The sequence below is a fragment of the Porcisia hertigi genome, chromosome 6 (assembly GCF_017918235.1).
Source record: "Porcisia hertigi strain C119 chromosome 6, whole genome shotgun sequence".
In the NCBI taxonomy this organism is placed as follows: Eukaryota; Euglenozoa; class Kinetoplastea; order Trypanosomatida; family Trypanosomatidae; genus Porcisia; species Porcisia hertigi.
Window position 1 is genome coordinate 351,467 of NC_090565.1, and position 21,604 is coordinate 373,070.

Sequence of the window (21,604 nt, forward strand, 5' to 3'; positions counted from 1 at the left end):
CAGAGGGAGAATAGGGAGGCGGATCCCCAAGGTGGCCGTTCGTGTGAGGTCCGTGGCGCCGACTGCCGTCACAAAACCCCGCCCTTGTGCTCTGTCGCACCCGTGCAGAGGGCGCCCCAATCGCCAGGGCGGGGGGACGAAGAGCAACGCACCTCGAATAGGGACTTGGAGCTCATTCAAGCCGCTCGCCTTCCCGCCCCGCCGACGCGAGATGACGCCACACCAGAGTCGATTTGCAGTTATCTGCTGACCCTGCGACGTGCAGTCGCCATGAACCGTAACGGGACATGTGGTGTATCCTTGACGCGCCGAGCTGCCGCGGTGTTTCTGTGGCAGGTTCTCCCGTCGCTGATGACTATGCCACCGGTTCCAAAGACTGACACGCTGACAGGGGCAACAGCGTCACCGGTCACCGCCACCGCTGCGCCGTTGACTACCACGTCTGGCGCCGACACCACCACCATCACTAGTCGTGACGCTGAGTCGACGGCAAACCACTCTAGTTCCGACCTCGGGCGCACGGGACACGGCACGGCGGAGGTCACCCATCCGTCTTTCCCCCCTCGACCGCCGCCGCGCGCATTTCACACGAAGACGTCTGAGGCGTCGTCGGCCAGCAACGGAGCATTTTTGCAGCATCATGAGTGGGGCAAGGGGGCTGTGCCATGGACAGAGATGCTGGCGGAGGCAGTGCTGTTGCTGTGTAACAAGATTGATATCGAGGTTCGTCACCTGTGGGCTGCACGAGCCGCCCTGCTCTATCTCGTTTCTGAAGAGGAGAAGAACCGCGTCGATCCCTTGCAGCAACGGTCCATCACGTCCCACGCCACCTCAAGCGGACTGACACGCACGCTATCAAGTGCTCTTAACGATAAGGCACAACTGGCACTTGCTCTAATGCGTACGCTGGAGAACAGTCGTCGTCAAAGCCGATTGATGCGCGAGGTGCTGCAACCGGTGTCACTGCGGTTTGCCCGGTCTTCACGCGAGAAGCGGTCTGGCGTGACGTCTTCGGACGGGCTTCGCCGCGGAGGTGGTGGTGGTGGTGGTGGTGTTGCGGCGACAGGGTGCACCCGGCCAAGGAGTCGTGACGCACATGCTGCTGACGTCATGAGTGGCAACGCCAAAAAGACTACAGACACATCAACCGCACAACACGCGGCCGCCGCGTCCGTGCCTCAGCAGGGAAGCTCATTTGTGTTCCTGGAGCGCTACCTCGCAGACGGGCTGTTACCCCTCCTTTACGCCGAGTTTGCACACTTCTGCCGCGCAGTTGAGCAGTGGCACGACTGTAACTCGTCTGTTGCTCCCCAGACTGGTGTAGAGGCGACCGCGGCGTCCGTGAACACAAGGAGCGCAGCCCCAGCTGCCTCACGGCTGCCTCGAGACGGTCAGGGCCAAAGTGAGGCGGGCGGCCGCCGCGGCTTGTCCAATATATCGCGCTCTGACATGGAGACCTTCTCGTTGCTCGCAGCGGTGCTGCACCGGACGCTCAGCCTGCACAGCGTCGTGCGCAGTGGTGACGACGTGCACTTTGACTTTAGGGAGAACAGAACTGGCGCATGTGTGACTGTGACACCGGAGTCACTCACGTCCATCAGCGGCTTGGGCAGCTGCGCGGAGACACCCACTGAGCTTCCCCAAGGCGGGCAAGAGCTTTCGCATCAGGTACAGACTCCTGGTGCAGTCGTTGGCACGCCACCGAGCAGGCCGCGGTGTCAGCCGGCGGTACCGCTGCGTGCATTCCGGCTCGCGATCGAGGCCGTCGCCACGCAGCTCGATGCGATTGGCGGGCCCCACACCGGTGCGCAGGAGCTGGCTTTGTCTCAAAGCTCAAGTCGACACTTGGAGCAGACCTTCACCGTGGCCGGTGGTTCGCCGCCGCCGTTTGTACCGCCACACAGTGCCCCTGCCGTTGTCGGTGCCCCCCGCACAAGCAACGGCAGCGGCAGCGGTTGCGGCGGTCAGCCTCCGCATTCATTGTCGCCATCGTCGGTATCGCGGTTTGGCGGGACGGCATCTTCTGCGCGGTCTTCGCATGTCCCTCCAGAGGCTCCAGGGAGGATCTGCGGTGATGACCCTGGCCATCACCAGGGCAGCATGATGGCAGGCGGTGGATCGCCACACCGGGGGACGCGGTCGAAGTCGACGTCGTCTTCGACTCTCCGGTTTGGCAATTTTAACATTGACGGCTTTTTGCCGGTACTCAACTTGTGTCTCCACGATCGATCCTTCCATCTCTTCCTGACAACTTCTGCGTACGAAGCTGGTGGCCCTCAGGATGCAACGGCGTTGGCAACAGGCAGCCCCATCCCCCCTTGCTCGACGACTCTGGCAAGGCCCAGCTCATTGATGGAGGGGGATGTGGTGGCGCTCGCTGCAGCCGTCTTGAAGCTTCTCCTCCTTGGTGTATATTGGGCACCACTCTGCCGAACGTACCAGCTGCCCACGGTGCTGGCTCTCTTCACTCGCGTGGCAACCGCTGAGCTGACCCACACGGCCACAGAGAAGAGCGCGTCACGAGCGCCAGCGATGGCCGGCCCACACGCTTCTTTGTCAGCTCCCACTACAGCCCTCCCCAGCGCAGAGGCGTCAAGTGAAGTGGTACCGCCTGCGCCACTGGATACAGAGGTGCTGAGGCGACTCCGAGGCATGTTGCTGCCTCCTAGTGACGATCTTGCAACACCATCGTCGCCCTTTGTGCAGCAGCTGCGTCGGCTAGTCTACTCCAGCGGACGCTACCTTGAGAGGACGAGCTTCGGCAGCTTTGCATCCATCACCACCTCCCTCGATCGAGTTTTATCTCAGTGGCCCATGCACCAATCCACGGCGGTGCATATAGCCTCGGTGCAACCCTTCGGCGGGTGCGCTAATGCAGGAAGCGGTTGTGCGAACAACAAGGGCGAGGGCGGTAGTGGTGGTGTCGATACTACTTCTACTACGACAGCCGCCACAGCGTACCATGGCAGTGGGTCTTTGCTTCCCTCTGCGACCTCGCTACCGAGCAACGACGTGGTCATGCCAACTGAGACAAAGTCTGCGGCTGACGCTGCTGGTGCTGTTGTGTCTCCTGCACAGGGTTCGGGTGGCATTTTTCGAGCTCCGGTTGCGGCGGGGTTGTCTACGTTACTCCTTTTCGCCGCCGTCGCCGACGAGTTTTGGGCTCGGATGCGCGGGCGCATGATCTGGCAGTCTATTTCAAGACGAGGAAGAGCTCACTCCCTGCCTCCCTCAAATATGGGCGCCGTCGACGCGCGCCACGGCAAATTTATAGGGTATGGGACGCGCACCTGCACCTACACGCAGCTTCAGGTGACAGTGCCAAATCTCAACAGCGGCGTGGATGCAGAAGCAGCAGCTGCTGTTCGAGCGACGCTGCTTGTGCCATCTTACGTACTACGGCAGATGGGACTGCGCGTTGTGGCCGCCGAGCGCACCAGCACACCAGATGAGCTCCTGAGGGTGTTCCAGACCAGCGAGCGTGTGGAGTCCTACATGGCAGTGCCCAACAGTGCCGGCTGCGCCACAGCAGCGCGTCCGCTGATTAGTGAGTATTTGAGGGGAGACTTTATGTGGGGCGCCGTCCCGAACAACGCCTTTGTGCCGCTGATCACGGCACTGGTGGATTTGGAGGTGACAAGTATAACGGTGCCGGAGTTGTTGATGCTGAAGGGCAGTCTGGAGGGCGGCACCGGCCTAAAGCGTGCGCAGGCCACCAGCTCGAGACTCCAGGGGCGCTTCACCGAATGTTTGTTGCCGAAGACAATAGTAGGTTTGAAGGCGCGCATCTCACCTCACGAGTTGCGTCTCCTGACGTTAGACGGCGAGGACGCACGTGCCTTGTTTGAGGAGAACAACGCTCGCGCACTGCAAGGCATGGGTGACACAGATGGTTTTGGCTGCGATGACACGTTGCCGCTTCTCCACCTCACGCTCCGACGAGTCGGCAAGGACGGCTGTGTGATGGACTCGCCACCCTTGTCGACAGGGGCGACGTTGGGCGTTGCTTGCCTGCGCACGGGTGGGGCAGGAAGCACCGCATCATTGCCAGCCCCCCAGCCTGCGTCTTGTCAAGGGGTAGGTGAGACCGCGTCAAAGAAACACTTTGGTGGCCAGCCGATGTGCTACAACCTCGAATCTGTCACGGACATGCTGTGGGAGCCAGCGTACTCAGGATCGTCTGATGAGAGCGCGCGGATACCACGGAAGGCCCTTGCGCCGCTGCTTCGATCGGTGACGCTTCTGGCTGAGGCGGAGCGCCGTGTCGATGGCGCCGTGTCGCCTGACCGCAGCACGTGTCCGCCAGGATCGGAGTCTGTGAGCCTCCGAAACATTGACCTCATCTTGCGCATAGCCTATCGCTTGCTGTTCGACCCCATCGATGGGGCTGCAGCCGTCACCGCGCCAGGTGCGGGGGTGCCGCTGGAGGCCCTCGTGACGTTGTACATAAGCCTCACCAGCGTGTCGAGATATCGACCCGCCTCGTCGAACCTGAGCGCGTTCGGCGCACACGCTGCGTCGCGTAAGCCGCCAGAGATGTTGTCCCCCGTCATCAGAGGTGCGCGCGAGGCCCAGCCTCGATCTAAATCACCTGTTCCGGCGTTTGTGCAGCTCGGGGTGAACTGCTGCTTGGCCCACTGCGAAGTTGCGCTGCGGGCGCGGCTGATGGCCATCGCGCACGACAGCGTCGACAGCAGCGCAGGCGACTCCACGAAAGCAGAGCCCGATCATGTAGCCAATGATTTGCGGGTATTACTGCAGTTGGCGGTGTTGGCTGAGGAGCTTCTGCCGTGCCCAGCAGATATGGTCTTGCTGGCCGCAGCGGGGACGAGCGTGTCGACAAACGAACTTGTCCATCGGCAGCTATTTCGTGAGTTGGGCGCGAGTCTGCGCGAGGCCCCGCTGCAAAGGATCGCTGGGGAGGTGTCGAGGCTTTTGTGGTGGGTCACACGACGCGCGGACGCGGAGGCGAGGGGAGAGGAGGTCTCACAGTCGTTGCCTTTGACCTCGTGGGTGGAGACACTTCTTCTTCAGGAGATCGGAGTAAAGCGGCCGCCAGTGACCAACCCCGGTCCCACGAGCGCCTGGCGCTCGAGTACAGGCCGTACCACCTTCCAACTCTATGAGTGGGCGTTGCTGCCCTTGTACACAAAGTTGGAGGCGCTGTCTCAGGATGCGGCTGCAACTACGCCAACGCGTCCGCAGTCGTCGTCAGTGCCTTTATTGGACGACTTCACGTCCCTAGAAGATGATTACAGCGAGTATGCCGCCGGGCTCTCCCCGAGTGCGTGGTTGCTGCAGCCGCCCTCGCATGGACCCACCGCCGGCGTGCCGTCGAGAGCCACCACGGGTCATGCAAGTACCGGCAGCGACGGCAGCACGACGACGTTCTCCGGTAGTTTTTCGTCTGTAGCGCGGCACACGGCGACGCTCGAGGCTGCACTCCACGCATTGCCAACCCAATGCGACTCCTTTCACGTCTTCCTGCATGTGGTGCGGCAGCTGTTCCTGTCACACCCGGTTGTTCTGTCGACCGCTCCCGACGCGGCGCTCTACTATGAGTTGCGCTCTCCCCGCGCTGTGGCTGCGGATCAGAGGAGCACAGCCTCGACCGACTCGTCTACTTCGACATGGTCTCACATGGGTGTTGCGGCGATGGGGCGGCGGGCGTGGGCAACACTGCCAGCGCAGCGAGCGGAGGTGTCACACGGCCTGCGCCAGCGTTACGTTGACGCCCTTTTCCGCCTATTCAAGCGACTTGTCTTTCACCAAAGCTGCACCGCCGAGGAGCTGGTCGAGTTGCTTCACCTGCTCTGGCTGGCTGACCCACACGCCTCCTCTGCCACCACCTCGGCTTCCTCCTCGACGACGGCGTCGACGTCGCAGTGGCCGAGCCTTTTTGGACGCTGCAGCAGCTTCGTGAAGGAGTCGCTGGCAGAGTTGGATGACGCCGCTGCTGCCGCTGCTGCTGCTTCGGTGCAGGATGGGCATCAAAACTCGATGGATGACCACAACGCCATTCCGTCGTCATCGCTGCGCTCGAGCGTGCCGGATGTGCTTCAAACAGTGTACCGTGCAGTGCACTACGGCCTCACCAAGAGCATTGCGTTCAAGTCACGAGAACTCCACTGGTGCTCAGTCAACGCCGCGGCGCTTCACCCACGATCGGTCGTGTTGTTCTTACAGTGTCTCAACACTGTAAGGGGGCTGGAGGAGCAGCATCAGCGGCTGGTCTCCACACCGCAGCCGCCCTCAGCGCCGCTCTTGCAGGAACAGCGGCTTCGGGGTGAACGCAGACATCACTCACTCAGTCGATCCCACTCGAGCGCGCTCGAATTGTTCAAGCCCTTCGTGATTTATGCGTCCATTACTGGAGAGGCTATGTGTGGTGTAGAGAAGATGCGTTATATGCCGTTGGTACTGGAGGCGTTGAGCGAGATGGACCCGCAGTTGGTGCTCGTCGTCATCCAGGCCGTATTTTCGGGGGCAGTAGGGTGTGCTGAAGCCGGCAAAGGTCCACGCGGTGGTGGTGGTGGTGGTGGAGGCAGTAGTGGTGGTGGTAGGGGCGGCGGCGGCGGCAGCGCACGCGAGCGAGGTGGCGCATCGAGTATGGTCTACTACCACAAAGTGCTCGCGGGTTCGCGGGCGGGTCTGGGCTCCCTGCGCATTCTCGAAAACGGACATTTCCAGTCGACCCGCACGTCCTTCAACGGGAGCGCCCAGGACCGGCAACGACTTGTAGAAAGCGTTGCAGCGACTATGACAGCGTTGCTGATGGTCACAAGCCACACACAGGCGTCGTCGACGGTGTGGGGGGACTCGAGCGGAGGTGGCACAGGCGGGATCGAGAATGCCGGTCCGGCCATGGACACAGGTGCAACGCCACAGCGAGCGCCGCCCGTTCACCTTGGCAGAGCGCATCATCATGCGCTGATATTTCTTCGCAATTCTCTTCTCGAGCTGCTGTCGGTGGCGCGCTCGTGCCGGCCGCTGCAGTGCGCATCCGAGTACACTGTGGTCCAAATACTGCAACTGGCAGTGGTTCAGGAGAGCCCCCGCCTCGTTCGACTGCTACAGTGGTTATTTTTAGCCCTGCTGCTGCCCTCCGTGCGGAGAGTCGATCGAGCCGCCATTAGGCCTCTTGCTTGGAGTAGGCCATCTCATAGTGGGATGGAGGCTGCAGCTGCTCCACCAGGCACTCTTTCGGCGTCCTCCACCTCTGCGGCTGATAGCCCTGCTCGCAGCGGTGACGGCGATAAGGCCACCTATATGGCGGGCGGTATCGTCATAAGCCAAGACACGATTGGGAGGGTACGCGTCCCAGCCACGCGCGAGGCCCTGCTGCTGCTTCGCCTCTTGCCGGTACAGTGCTGGCGCTCCCTGCTTCAGCGTGATGTCGCGTGGCCCAGGTACCGTGGGTACGCGCTTCACGGGTTAAGCAGACGTCCGCAGTCGGTGCCTGCTGCTGCTGCTGCTCCTGCGAGGGGCAGCAGGCGAGCGGAGGTCGCAATGCGAGATCCTGTGATAGAAAAGTGGAATGGGGTTCGCGGATCCCTGGTGTCTACTCTTTTCTCCCTGGACATGGAGTCAGTCATGTGTCTAGCAGAAGAGGCGATGGGGCCAATGGCGCTGTTGGTAGTGACGACAGAGCTCTTGCGTGCAGCTTCACGGCGGCGTGCCTGTTCGGGCGGCAGCCCTGCCCGCTCTTGCAGAGATGTGGTGGACGTGAGGGGCGGCGTATGCGCCACGAGAGAAACCGCATCCCACACAGAAGATCGCCAGCGTGCGATGGCGCACAGAGTCAATGTGGGCGTTGCTGAGCCATGCCGCGTTGGTGACGACTCCCCTTACCCAGCCGTGTGTACATCGTTCGAGGCGTTGCGTCGGTACGCGTCTCGTGGGTCCGTGCTGACAGAGGAGGCGGTGCAACCGTGGCTGAAGGCGGCGTGCGATGTGCTTGATCAGCTGTCGAGCACGCGGCACACCGACTTCCTGACGGTTCTTGAGCGGGAGGCGGCGTGGCAGCGGCGTGTAACAGAGGCATCCACGTATCGTGGGGCGGCAAGGGAGGAAGTACCGCTGGGCGTATCGCACCAGACCGCTGTTGAGACGGTTAGGGCGGCTAGGGCGGCCGAGGGATCTACAAGGGATGGGGCTACAGAGGCCGCAGCGCCCACGTTTGTCCTCGGCGAAGATGGCGTGCCGGACGTCAGCGACATCGACGGTAGCAGCGGCGAAGGTGATCATGCTATGCTGGGCGCTCGCACCGGTGCGGCGGCGGCAGCGGCCAGGGGTGCGGCGAGCGCTGTTGGCGGCAGTGTCCGCGGGAGCGCAGGCCGTGCGGCGGCAACGGCGACGACATCGACGTCTTTTTTTGCTGCGACGACAAATACAAGGGAGGATGCCCCAGACAAGTGGTCGCCTGACTTGGACACGGCGGCGGCGCGACCGTTTGTGCTTGACTGGAGACCGATTGTAGAGTTTATGCGGGTTGTGCGTCAGGTGGATCCGGCGATCTCTGCCCGTCAAGTACGACTGGAGTGGTGGATGCGGCAGCCAGAGTTAGCGACCGACGCGCCATTGTCGGCGCGGCTGCTGCCAGCTGCTCACACTCACCCCCTCTCGCCAGCAACGTCGATCGATCTGCCTGCGTCACTCGCAGAGGCAGCCATGCTGAATCACATTGACGATGCACGTGACGTGCTACACAATGCTGTTGGTGCTATCCTGCAGCATGTGCGGGAATACTGGCAGGCGGCAGACCGAGTGCAGGGTGCGCGACCGTTACTGATGATGAACATGCGCGACGCCCTGAATCTTTATGCCTCGGATACGCACGAGAACCGGAACAGGGGTGGTGGCGGCGTCTTGGAATGGCAGCCGGCAGCTTTCTCTAACAATGGAGGTGTGACCGAGGAGACCGGGGAGGTGGTGTCTCCTTCAGCCAAGTTTGACACCCGTGACACGGTGGACGTTCTCGAATCGTCTCGATGGCTCGAGGGTGGCGTTGGCAGCAGTGTAAATGTCGACGGGAGTCACAACCCCTGGACGTTTTCCAGCGCTTCCATCGCCACCAGCACCGCGGTACTCGGGCTGGTGCGCCCCTGCCCCACCCTCTCGCTGCCGTCCATGCGGGCGGTCAGTGCAACAGGTAGGGCTACGACGGCTGGTGAGTCCAAGCGCAGGCGGCTCGCCCTCCTCCGTCGCGCCGGTATGCTTGCTTCAGCCCAAGAAGTGGAGCAGCGTTGCCGTGCGTACGGCTTGAGCGGCGCCACGCCGCGCGAAGCGGCGGCGGTGCGGCAAGACACATGCGCAGCAGCGTTCTGGCGTCGAAAAGCACGACGTCTCCAACTGGAGATGCTCGAGTGCATCTTCGGGGATCAAGATGCTACCACAACTGCACTGGTGCGCTCGCAGGCTTCGAACTGTGACGTCGCCTCGAATGGCGCTGCAGGGATTGGAGGGGGAGAGGCGGGAGCAGCTGCTACGCCTGTCACAAGCCCCTCCCCTATGGGTGAGTGCATGTCTGGCGTGGAGCGTTGTGCCCGACACCGGCTCCAACTTCTCAGCTGCGATGACCTCGCACAGCAACTGCTGCTGCTCATCACTTTGACAACATCAGCGACACAATCACTACCACCGCACACAAAAGCCGAGACTGGTGAGGGGGGCCCGCATGTGCTGCCCGCGATTCGACAGCTGCAGATGCGTATCGTTCTGGAGACGATGGCCGAGTTACTGCCGAGCGCCTCCACTAGGGAGCTGATCCAAGTGGTGCTCGCGCTTCTCAAGCTCTCCATCCCATCGACTTCGATTGGTGTCCGTAGCACCGATGCCGCCACACCGCAGCTTCTCCACTACGTGCGTCTCGAGGCGCGGCGCTTGCTGGCAAACGTGGCGGTGCTCGTTGCGAACGATGTGGAGCGCTTCGAGCCCAGCGAGTTATTTTGGATCATCACGCGCTTGCATACCCCGGTTATTCGAGCAGCGCCAGCGGTGGTGGTGGCGCCGCCACCTCACACACCGTCGTCGCAGGAGGAGGCTGGAGACGAAGCGGTCACGTTGGCCGAGGCGATCCCGATGTCTATGCACAGGAGGGTGTCGGGGGACGCGCTTCTCGATGTGTCCATGTCGTACATGTCAGCAGCGGTTGCGCGAGCGATTCGCGTGGCCATCGAGGGCACATACGGCCACATGAAGGGCGAGCATGGCGATGTCGTCGACGCGTGCGACAATGACGGCGATGTCACCGGTGCCCCCCACACCGACAGGACAGCTGGTTTCGATAACCGAATCGCCGTTGATGCGCAATCGGCGTCACCTGTGACGCTCGCGCAGTGGACCAGCGCCGTCGCCGCAGCAGAGCAGCATCCAGGGAAGTCACAGATTGCACTCCTTCTTCGACTGGTAGAGCGCTCAGCGGTTTGACCAGGGCACAACTCCCTTTCCTTCTCCCCCCCTCCCCTCCCCTCCTTCCCGCGCCTGTCCTCGTGTGTGTGTGTGTGTGTGCCAGTGTTTGCTTGACTTTCACAGATTTGTTGACTTGAGAGGTCCAGGTGACGGGGAGTGGAGGGAGGGATGATGATGGTGAGATGCACACATGTCCGCGTCATCAGTCGGAAGCTGCGTTAACTGGAGAAGGAGGGCAGCGATTCAGAGGCGTGTAAAGGTGCCGCAAAGAGAATGTAGATGAACACGACGCGCTGTACACGCGCATGTGCGCCAGCGAGGCTGTGAACACATCCTGTACGCTACTCCAGCTGCGCCCCTCCCCCCTCCCCCCCCGGTACCGTGGGTGTAGTGGTGTCGGTTGGGTGATATATGGTGGCTGGTGCCAGCCGTCTTCCTCTGAGAGCGTACCCCAATGTGAGGCGAGGGACGGGCGTTGTGTCCACCCCCGCGTAAAACGTGTGCGCCTCCGAGTTGTTACACCCGCTCCTTTCTGTGCTGCACTCACGATTGCCACAGGGAGGCACACTTGGAATGTACGGCTTTATCTTCATCGCCACCCCTCCGCCACTCCCCCTCCACCCCCCCCCCTTCCCTTCCCTTCTGCCCCTCTCCTACTCTATTTTTGTGCTTCAGTTCTGTGGGAGTGGTCTCTTTCACATTTGCGTGTGCATCCACTCAATCAGGCGCGCATACTCAATAGTTCGTTCGTGAGACTCCTCTCCACCTCCCCTCCCCTCCACCTCCCCCCTTCTTTCCTAGTGCTGCTTAATGCATCGCGCCATCCGAAAGCTGGAGCAGCTGCAGGTGCACCTAACGAATGACGCCGCGGCCCAGGGGACTACTGTGGAGCAGCGTCGCGCCGCCGAGGCAGCCAAGCAGCAGCGGCTCGCAGAACTCACCCCGTACAAACAGACGGAGTACCACTGTCTCGAACGCGTTGCAGAACTGCGTCAAGCACTCCGTGACATCGAGGAGCTGCAGGCTGCGTTGGGTCATGGATCCAGCGGCGGTGTCAGTCACTCGAGGGAGGAGGAGGAGGAGGGGGAGGAGAGGGCTGGCGACGCTGTGAACGCGGACGATGACGAGCATGCGAAGCTGCTCCCACGACACGAACACCACCAAAGGCCCTTGCCCTCAACCAACACCGTGCTTTTAGAGCAGGAGCTCGCTCGTAGCCGACAAGAGGCAAGACGCGCTTATCATAATCTCCAGCGCCTGCAGCGCGAAGCTGCTCGATTTGCTTCTATGGGTGCCGGCGTGGCATCTGTTCCTGAGACTTCGGCTCCATCAGCGTCACCAGAGGCAGTTGAGTGGCAACGGGCGCTGCTGCACGTTGAGCGGGCGAAGCGGTGGTACTGTGATGTGTTCGGCATACATGTAGTTCCGTCTGTGGGCGATCCTATGTTGCAGCTGACCCGCCCCGCACAGACGCAGCTGTCAGCCGGCGGCATGAGGCACTTCAGCAGCGGCGCCAACGCCGTGTCGCCGTGTGTGACGGCAGCTGCATCCGCCGTTTTTTCTTCCGCCCCCAGACGTCCGCGAAACGGTCGGGGTGGCTCTGGATTGGCGAGCCCACAGGAGGGCGATGAGGCGCGTGGAGATGGGAGTGACGGCTCCGGTAGGGACCCGTCGACTGTGCCGCCGATGCGGATGCTCTGCAACGCCCACGAGGATGCGGAGTTTCAGGAGTTTTTTGCCACGGTAGAGGAAAACAACGCTCTTATGGACGCGGCTATTGATCGCCTCAGCGACGGCGTTGGCCGACTCCTGGAGAATGCACGTGGCGTGCAGGACGAGCTGGCGGTTCAGGATGCGCTGCTTCAGCAGACGGAGTTGGGGGTGGCGGCGAGGGAGATGCAACTCACGCAGATGAACCGCCGTCTACGCCGCGCGATTCTCGAGATGGACGACTCGTCGACATGCATGTATGTCACATGCCTTTTTATTTTGCTCCTCGTGCTTGGGCTACTGCTGCGCGTGGCGAGCTGAGGCACACACGCACGCCAGATTTTGGAGGGCTCGGGCGGCACGTGTGCTGCGGTCTACTGGATTCGTCCTTTTTATCTGCGTACGCGCCCGTGTTTTTATTTTTCTCTCTGTGTGTGTGTGTGTGTGTACGGCTTTCTGCTGATACCTTCTCCTTGCTGAACTCTTCTTACACAGTCTCGGTCTGGTGGTGCCATGCTCTCCGGCTACCATCGCAGCGCGTGTGCTCGTGTCAACAGAGTCTATGCTTGCCTCCTATACACCCCGTCTGTCGCTCTTTACACTTTTTTTCCTCACTGCCACTCCCACTAACCGTCACCATCACCAGTGGACGTGCATGCGTACGTCCGCGTGCTGATCTGGTGCTATTGCTTTCACTTGCCCCTGCGCGCGTGTGTGTGTGTGGATGTGTGTGTAGGTGTGTGTGTGTGTGCATGTGAGGCAGATGCGCGAGCGCAGCGATGGAGCAAAATAGGAGAGGGCTGTTCTCTCGTCCGTCACACAGTACGAAGCAATCGCGGTTACAGAGGCGAGGTACACATCTTCCCTCGCTCTCCACGTATCACGGCCGACTGTGCCTGTGGTGGAGTCTCAGAGACGGGGGAGGGAGGGGGGGAGGTGCTGCGGGCGCAGGGTGGTGAGGAGGGCAGGGGAGGGGAAAAAGAAAATTTTCGTTCCTCTCGCCCCCCCTCTCTCTCTCTCTCATCCTTTTCAAATACATATATATATATATACATCTATCTATATATATAGATATATACATACATATATTTATATGTATATTTATATACCCGCAGAAGCTGCCGCCGCTGCGCTTACGCTCGGAGCCGACTCGTGTGTTTCAACAGAGATGCGATTCAAAGGTTCCACATGAGCATCTCTCCCCCTCCCCCCGCCCCCCTCCCTACGTTCCCTCTCTCCACGTACCCGCTCACCCACCTACCCACCCCTTGCCGGGATTGCATCGGTCTAGACGGCGGCATTGAGCACATCCGGGCCTGGAACTCGGACTCACGGAGGCGACTACATGGATGCGCCGATGGGCTCCCTGCTAGGGGACTCCCTCCCTCTTTTCTTTTCTTCTCTTCCCTTCCTCATGCTCTTGTTGTGATTGCTCTCTTTCTTTCTTTTCCTTTTTTTTTGTCTTGCGTCTTCCACACTGCCAAAAAGGGGTACATCACACACATATTTAGCTCCACTGGCTCCACTATTGGGATACACAGAACTGCGCTCCGCAATCCAGCAAATACATACACGAATAGCGCGGTTGTGTACGCAGACTTACATCGACCGGGTCGCACGTCGGGCCGCTGTTCGAAAAGTCGAAGTCTCTACACGGGATCCCCTCCCCTCCTCCGCCCCCCCCTACACACACTCACTCACACACAGCGGCATCTTCGCCAAGACTGTTAACTGTCTCTCTCTCTCTCTCTTTGTTGTTGTTCCACTCTTGCATTCCTTCCCTGCGTGCGTCTTTATAAAGGATTTCACTGGCCTCTCTCTCTCTCTCTCTCGCTCGCTCTCGCTCGCTCTCTCCTCCCCCATTTTGTTTTTGTTTTGTGTGTGCGTGTATACACGCGCTCGTGTGTTTTTTATTTTCGCCTTCCCCCCCCCCCCTTGCCAAACGCCTGAGAGAGAGAGAGAGAGAGAAGGAAGAACGGGACTCGCCTAGGGGGGGAGTTAGCGTATCCTTGCTGCAGTGTGCGGGCCTGCGTCCAAGCGCGCCTGTGCTCTCCCCCTCCCCTCCCCTCCCCTCCCTCCCCTCCCCTCCCTCCCCTCCACTCCACCGCAATAGGGATGATATCGACCCTCGGCGGTCTGTTCAACCTCAATCATTTTGACCAGTCGAGTTGTGCCAACGACGTCATCGTGATTCGCCACAAGGATGGCTCACTGCACAGCACCCCCTTCAATGTGCGCTTCGGTCGTGCGCAAATGTGGAGCTACATTGGCCGCGTCGTGCAGGTGGAGGTGAACGGCGAGCTGACGGCTGCCGTGATGAAGATCGGCAAGGGTGGCGAGGCCTACTGGTTGCAGCCGACCTATGGCACATTCGGCAACTCCTGCCACGGCGCGGTGGCGGCCACGTCATCTGCAGCAGCCGAGGGTGGAGTGCCGCCGGCCGCCGCCGCTCTGGCGGGGGCCTCGGGCGTGAGCACTACCCTGAAAAATGAGGAAGAGGGGCAGATTGTGATGAATGGCTTCAGCCTTCCCGTCCAGGAAGGGGAAACGTTGGCCATGAACGAAGCGGAGCTGCGTCACTTCCCCATCGCCAGCGAGTCCTTGCCAAGGCTGCCGCCTTCGTCAGAGGCCGATGACGGTGACTGGGGAGAGTGCAAGGACTCAGCCGGCTTTCAAGCCCCACCACCGGTGCCGGCTCCGCTACCCAGCCAGCCGGGCTCCACTGTTGCTGCCCCGGCCTCCATGGAGGCGAATAGCGGTCATCTACCTTTGAGCGAGGCGGGCCAACACCGGCGGCCCGGCGATCGCGGACCGAGCTGTGAGGACTCCGCTCCCTGCCTACCCCTTCTGCACACGGCTGACGACGGGCATCTGACCATTGAGACACGCGCTATTTACTCGGCCGGCGATGCGCAGGAGGCGCGGCTTGCCCTTCGCGCCATGGCTGCAGCGGAGAAGTCTCGAAAGCGGTTGCGGAAGATGGGCCTCGGCGATGATCCCTATCTGCTGAAGGCTGCTCTGGAGGAGGGGCATGCTGGCGAGGACGGCGACGACGACGACGGCGGCGGCGACGATAACGTTGTGGAGGGCAACAGGAGTGTCCTCGGTGACGGCGAAGGCGAATCTGGTGCTCACCGTCCTGAAAAGCCAGCGGTGGAGATTGTCGTGGACTCTGCTGATATGCCCTCGACATCACATGAGGCGGCTGTGGCGGCCGCAGACGGCTGCCAAACTGAACAGGCTTCTTTTGCCGCCACATTGACCACGGTGGTCATCAAAAGTGATGCAGAGTCCACGGGCCATCTTCTGGTACCACCCACCACGAACCGAGGAGACGGTGAGCTATCGGACACCGCCCAAGCGCCCTCGACGACGCAACCGCCTGCCGAAGCCGCAACTGTAGCCTCATCGGCTACCTCCGTAGCAGGGAGTATAGACAGCTACAAGGTGGAGGACGGGGATCCCTACTTCCTTGACCCACTCGACACCGACGGCGACTACGCCGCGCTCTACGGGGAGGAGGAGTCAGCGCTGCTGAACGTCGCGTCCTTCCCGAGCAGCGTCACGAGCGGTGTGTCGCTGAATGACCTGGTCCTTGCGCCAGGGACCAATGCTGGTGACGCGGCCGCTGCGCTCCGTGGGCCAGCAAGTGCCGACGAGGGAGAGCCACGTTCTGGGACTGAGTTCAATCCTACAATGAGCAGCAGTGCAGTGCCTCTGCTGGTCCCATCGACCGCTGGAGGTGCGACTGGCTCCACGCGGTCGTTGCCATCTCCGCCACTGACAGGGGAGACTCAGGCTCACGGCAGCACCACAGATGTCGGCAAAGTCGTTGCACCCCTTCTGAGCCCTGGTGTGATCGTTTCCACTGGGAAGAGCAGCGCCACCCCCACTGGCGACTTGAAAGCCGCCGAGGTCATGGATGCTCACCGGCAGCCGGTGATGCCGAGGCCGAACAGAGGTGGTGTCCCTGGCGGCTCGTATTTCACTCGCACCCTCATTCCCGTCGAGGCAGATCTATGGAAGCTGCACCTCAAAGAGGGCTGTAACACTGTCCGCTACCTCGCCCGCAAGGGCAATGGAGACGTGGCGTCCATCTCATGTAACATTTTTCTCTGGAACTGGACGGACCGCCTCGTGGTGAGTGATGTGGACGGCACGATCACGAAGAGTGACCTACTCGGCCACTTTTATGCGATGCTGGGCAAAGGCGCGGACTGGACGCACCCCGGCATCTGCAATCTCTACTCCAAGATTGAGCGCAATGGGTACCGCATGGTGTACTTGACGGCCCGCAGTGTCTCGCAGATAAAACAAACGAAGTCGTACCTCTTCACACTGCAGCAGGACGGGGTTCGGCTGCCGATGGGTCCGGTGCTGACGGCGCCGCAGCGCTTCTTCACGGCCCTCACACAGGAGGTGTCGAAGCAGTCACATGTCTTCAAGATCGCGTGCCTGACGAGTGTGCGTGCCGCCTTTCCTCCCACCACGAAGCCTTTTTTTGCGGGCTTTGGCAACCGCTACAACGATGTGATCAGCTATGACGCGGCGGGGATATCGATGCAGAGGATTTTCATTATTGACCCCTCCAGCGTCCTGCATGTGTGCCTGGTGCGTCAGACATACCGAGATTTGGGTCATCTTGTTGATGTTACGTTTCCACCAGTGAAGCGGCACCCCATCGTGCTACGTGGGCCACGGCATTTGCAACGAGCTCAAGGCACAGGGGCGACTCCCTCACTGGATGGGGCCACCGCTGCCGAAGGACGCGAGCGATGCTCCTACGCCCGCAGTCTTCTTCACCGCTCCACTCCCGCGCTGTCGTTTTCTGTGTCGTCGGTCTCCACCGCGGTGTCATCGGCGTCAGACTCGTCGGATGGGTGCGGGGCGCCGAGGGGCCCTGGCACTGACTTCGGTGCGGATGGCGCTGCAACGGTATTTCCGTACGGCGACGGCCACGATCCCTTGCATCACCACCACAGCGCACCCCACCACCACACGGCGGTTGGGCTTGGGCCAACTAGTGATGATGACGGTCGCGTGTCCCACCGCGCGTCTGCGGCGTTCAGCTTGGTGAGTTCGGTTCGTCTTGACATATTGAACCAGAGGGCACTGAGCGACGTCGCTGCCAGCCCGGGTGAGCCGCCGGAACCCGTGGATGGCGGCGGCTCCACGCCCACCACACCGATTCCAGGGGCGGTCTCTAAGCTGTCTGCCCCGGCATTCCCAAACACCTCTTCCTCCGTCGCTCCCTGCACTGGCGAGTCCGCGGCCGCACAGCCAGCCACCTCGTTGGCACCCTCCGCCCCACCCACGGGGAAGCCCAGCAACCGCACTCCCATCGCGCACAGCCATTGGTACAACTACGGCCTGTGCCCCACTTCTGCGGAGCTGGCGGACAGCACTCCTGTAATACTCGAGGAGGAGGAGGAGGTCCCGGTGGACCCCGACTATTCATCTTTTGCGTTTTGGCGCATCGACCCGCGGGACCTGATCACCATCCCTTCGACGATGTCCAAGTCATCTGCTGCCGCGGCGACATCTCTTCTCAACAGGGGGTTACCAGACCAAGGCAAGTGTGGAGTGGCAGTAAATGGCATCGGCGCGCCGAAGAAGGCCGCTGCGATCGCCACGGCGGCTACGGCCTCCACCGAGCAGAAGGACCACCAAAACGCCGCAGCGGCGGCGTCACCGACAGTGCCAAAGGGAGGCGCTGTTGGTGATGCAGTGCAGCCAGGAGCGGCGTGCTCGAGAAGCGTTTCTGCTGCAGCGTCCCCGAAGAGAGGCTCTGCCGCGGTTTGCGTCAGTGGTGCGGACAACGCATCTGCACCGACGTCCGATGGCGGTGACTGTGGAAGCTCCTCGAAGCTCTCGCCTCCCGTGCAGGACTGTGACAGCAGGGCGCTGATGGAGGGGTCGACAAAGTCACTCAACAAGTCCCTGATGAGGAGCTCTGTCTCTGACACGGGGGCGGGCTCGCCCAGGACAGGCTTTGATATCCGTGAGCCGCAGTTGCAGACCCTCAGAAAACTGGAGAATCGCGAAGTCGGTGACGTAGGCCCGTACCATGACTGTGAGGGAACAGCGGCGACAAATGTGAAGGCGGGTGGTGGCTCACCACGCCGGCAGCAATCATTCACGCTGCCGTCAACGACGCAACCCCCTGCACTCGTGCCGTCCACCAGCGGTGGCGGCGGCGGCGGCGGCTCTCGTGGCTTCTTCTCTGCTTTTTCGTTTGGACGCAGCCGCACAGTTAAGTCATCCCTGTCGCCCACTTCGCAGAGGGCCACACAATTGCTCGAGGAGGCGAAACAGCGTGCACTAGCACACCCCGACGCCCGTAACTACAACGCGGCCCCGCTGCCGTCGCACGAGGGCACCAGCTCCTTGGAAAGTACGAAGTGTGGTGCTGCAACTCCACTGGGCAAGGACGCGGAATAGAGGAGATTTGAAGGCTATATGGGGCATGCGCGTGTAAAAGTCACCGCTCCTGTAGACCCCTTGCGCCCACTGCCTCCGGCCCTCCCCCCCCTTCTTGTCGGTCCGCTTCCGCCTGCAGAAGGCCTCCCTCTCTTTCCCCCCTTCTCTCTCTTTGTTTATTGATCTATTTTAGGTGCGCTTCGCGAAGATTCCCCCCCCTTGTCCTTGTCCTTGCCCGCCCCTTGTCCCTGTTCCCCCCTATTCTTCCGTCTATATATATATATATCTTTATTATATCTCTGTCTGTCTGTGTGTGTGTGTGTGTGTGTGTGCTTGTGTCTACGTCTTGCATTGCTGCTTGGCGTCTGTGTATGGCGACTGTCCTCCTCCTCTACCCCTCCCCCCCCTCTCTCTCCCCCGCTGTCTCGCGTTCCCATACACCCTCCCCTTTTTTTTTCCACGGCGGGTGATTCTGCACGGGGTGTATACATGCATCTTTGATGTCGAGATGGAATGAGACGAGGGGTGGGGGCGGCAGACGAGAGGGTGTTAGGAGCAACATAGTAGCCGCACGTGTTTGTGGTGTGGTCAAGAGAGGCGTGGCGCACTGCATAGCTTTTCCCCTGCGAAGAGCCTCACGTACACGTGCCAGCCTCCCCCCCTCCCCGGCGCGCGCAGGCATCACCAGGCTGCTGCTGTTAGTTCCATTTTTATTTCTCTGGAAAGGAAAAAAAAGGTTGGGCTTTTTTTTTCACTCTCCTGGTGTTACTGGAGCTCCACTCACATGCTGGGGCGAGTGTGCCCCCCCCCCCCCCCACCCCTCCCTTGCCTCCCTTACACCCTACGTGGAGCTCCTACCCTTCTCCGCATCGGCGGCGGAGCTCATGCACGTCTGTGGATGATGCGCATACGTCCGTGTTCATACAAAAGGGAATCGAGTTGTCCATCTGGGGCACACTGGGGGGGGGGGGGGATGCCGTTGGCTGCGACGGTGGTGCACCCCCCTGGTAGATATCCAAATGATGCTTCAACTTTTAGTGACTTGTACACGTTTCCCTCTCCCTACCCTGGTGTCTGGTCGCCGACACACACACACACACACGCACAATACGCTCCGACGCCACCACCACCACCAGCCGTGGCAGCATCACACTCGTCTTCGACAGCGACTGTCTCTCTTCTATTTGCTGGCGATCGCTTCATTGCATTCGGTTGACCCCCCGCCTTAAAAAAAACATAATTTTTTTTTGCACCTTCGAGGGAGGGGTTGGCTCCATCTCCATCTCTCTCTCGCTCTCTCGGTTTCTCTTCGACGCGCACTGCACCCACACCCGTCAAGCTGCGCTCTTTCTTGTCCTTCTCTGCCTCCTCCTCCTCCTCCTCCTCCTCCTTTCCCCCTCCTCTTCGGAGTCATGGACGTGGACAGCGAAGTGGAACCGCTCTTGAAAGAGATGTCGAAGCGTCTTGCCGTGGTGCGCGAGGATCTCTTGCCAGCACTGCGAAGTCTCGATGAGGACACGCTCCTTTCGTACTACTCTGTTGATGAGCAGGCGCGCCTGTACCTATCCGCCGCCTTTACGTTGGCGCTCTCCCTCTACTCGCTCGACAAGATTACTCATCGCCAGGTGCTGGCGGGAGGTGGGGGTTGTGGCGCCGCGGCTTCATCTGTATTGGCCGCTTCATCGCCATCGTCGTTAATCACCGCCGCCGACACACAGCTCGCGTTGAAGATCGACCGCATTACAGGGTATATAAAGAAACTGCAGGAGCTGGCAACCCTCGAGAGGCAGAGAAAGACTGCGGCTCCCGCAGCCGATCCTCTCACTGGTGTTGTCGCACCCACTGCCACCACCGCAAAGCGTCCACGCGAGGAGGATTTGAATGACACACCCGCCACTGTTGCTGAACATCCTGCGAAGAAGGCGAAGGAGGAGAACGGCGCGAACGCCATGGCGCCACAGACGCGCAGCGAAGATGACGACGACGACCTCGGCGATGCGCAGATGTTCAGCGTCGTGTCACGTGTAGCTGGCGAGACGGGGACGCTGGTGGGCCGTTTGGTGAAGCAGGTTATGTCCTCTTCCGCGCTGACCGGCAGGAAGGACGAGTAAAGCACTCCCTTTCGTCGTCGAGTCGGCGCAACCATCACTTCGCGTGAGCAGCAGTCTCCCTCCCTCCCTCTCCCCCTCCCCCCCCCTCCCCTCTCTCTCTCTCGTTTGCTCGTTACTAGCCACACATCCAGATGAGGACGAGGGGAAACGGGTGTGGATGGAGGTCATGCGCTTCACCCTGGGGTTTCCTTCTCTCCCCCATTCTCACGAGCCAATCGTCTCCGTTTTACTTGCTGTGGTTGTGTGTCTTGAGTAATACACACACGCACATGCACACGAGAAAGAGGGAGGGATGGGGGATGATGAGAGGACGTGTACTTTAATCTTTAAGTTGGTGGTCCGGCACGCACACACCCACCCACACACACACACGCGAAGGGAAAAAAAATGTTGCGTCCCCTTCGCTGTCATATAACGCAGCAACATTGGAACGTCAAAAGAGCAAGAATGTGTTCTCCCCCGCTCTCACAAAGAAGAAAGGTGGGGGGGGGGGAGGTGAGGCGGGTCGACAACAGAGGGGGGAGCGGGTTAGTGGTGGTGGGTAGGCTGCGTGAGTGTGTGTGTGCGCGCTTGGTGGTTCTTTGCAGCTTCACGCCTATTACTTTAGTCTTGATAATGTTGTTAGTGTTGTTGTTTTTGCCCCCCCCCCCCTTCTCTCTCCTGACGCCCTACGCACACACACACACACACACACCAGCACACACTTCCCTTTCCTCCTCTCTTCTCCTCTGCGCCTTCGTGGGCCTTGGTCAAGTCCGTGTTTATGTTGTGCTCACTGTGGTGGCGGCTATCGAGGGAGAGGAGGTGGGCAGAGGCTGGAGGCAAATACAGCGGCATCTGCAGCACACTGCATAATACATCCACTCCGCATTGCGCTTGGACCCTCCTCTCCCTGCGCGTGTGAACTGCGAATGGGAGCCTCAGCGTAGCCTACCCTTTGACTCAAGCGCGTC

General features: G+C 60.8%; 4 protein-coding genes across 4 annotated transcripts; all 4 read left to right on the forward strand.

The window, feature by feature from the left end:
- Positions 1-270: 270 nt before the first annotated feature.
- On the forward strand, positions 271-10,428 carry JKF63_07149 (uncharacterized protein; the record flags this gene model as incomplete). Its single annotated transcript, XM_067903090.1, has 1 exon — positions 271-10,428. The coding sequence occupies one exon, from the start codon at positions 271-273 to the stop codon at positions 10,426-10,428; it is 10,158 nt and encodes a 3,385-aa protein (XP_067759528.1).
- Positions 10,429-11,220: 792 nt separating this feature from the next.
- Positions 11,221-12,441, forward strand: JKF63_07150 (uncharacterized protein; the record flags this gene model as incomplete). The annotated part of the gene is made up of 1 exon (XM_067903091.1): positions 11,221-12,441. The coding sequence occupies one exon, from the start codon at positions 11,221-11,223 to the stop codon at positions 12,439-12,441; it is 1,221 nt and encodes a 406-aa protein (XP_067759529.1).
- Positions 12,442-14,235: 1,794 nt separating this feature from the next.
- JKF63_07151 (uncharacterized protein) lies at positions 14,236-18,561 on the forward strand (the record flags this gene model as incomplete). Its single annotated transcript, XM_067903092.1, has 1 exon — positions 14,236-18,561. One exon carries the CDS (start codon positions 14,236-14,238, stop codon positions 18,559-18,561), a length of 4,326 nt encoding a protein of 1,441 aa, XP_067759530.1.
- Positions 18,562-19,952: 1,391 nt separating this feature from the next.
- Positions 19,953-20,651, forward strand: JKF63_07152 (uncharacterized protein; the record flags this gene model as incomplete). Its single annotated transcript, XM_067903093.1, has 1 exon — positions 19,953-20,651. The coding sequence occupies one exon, from the start codon at positions 19,953-19,955 to the stop codon at positions 20,649-20,651; it is 699 nt and encodes a 232-aa protein (XP_067759531.1).
- Between the last annotated feature and the right edge of the window lie 953 nt (positions 20,652-21,604).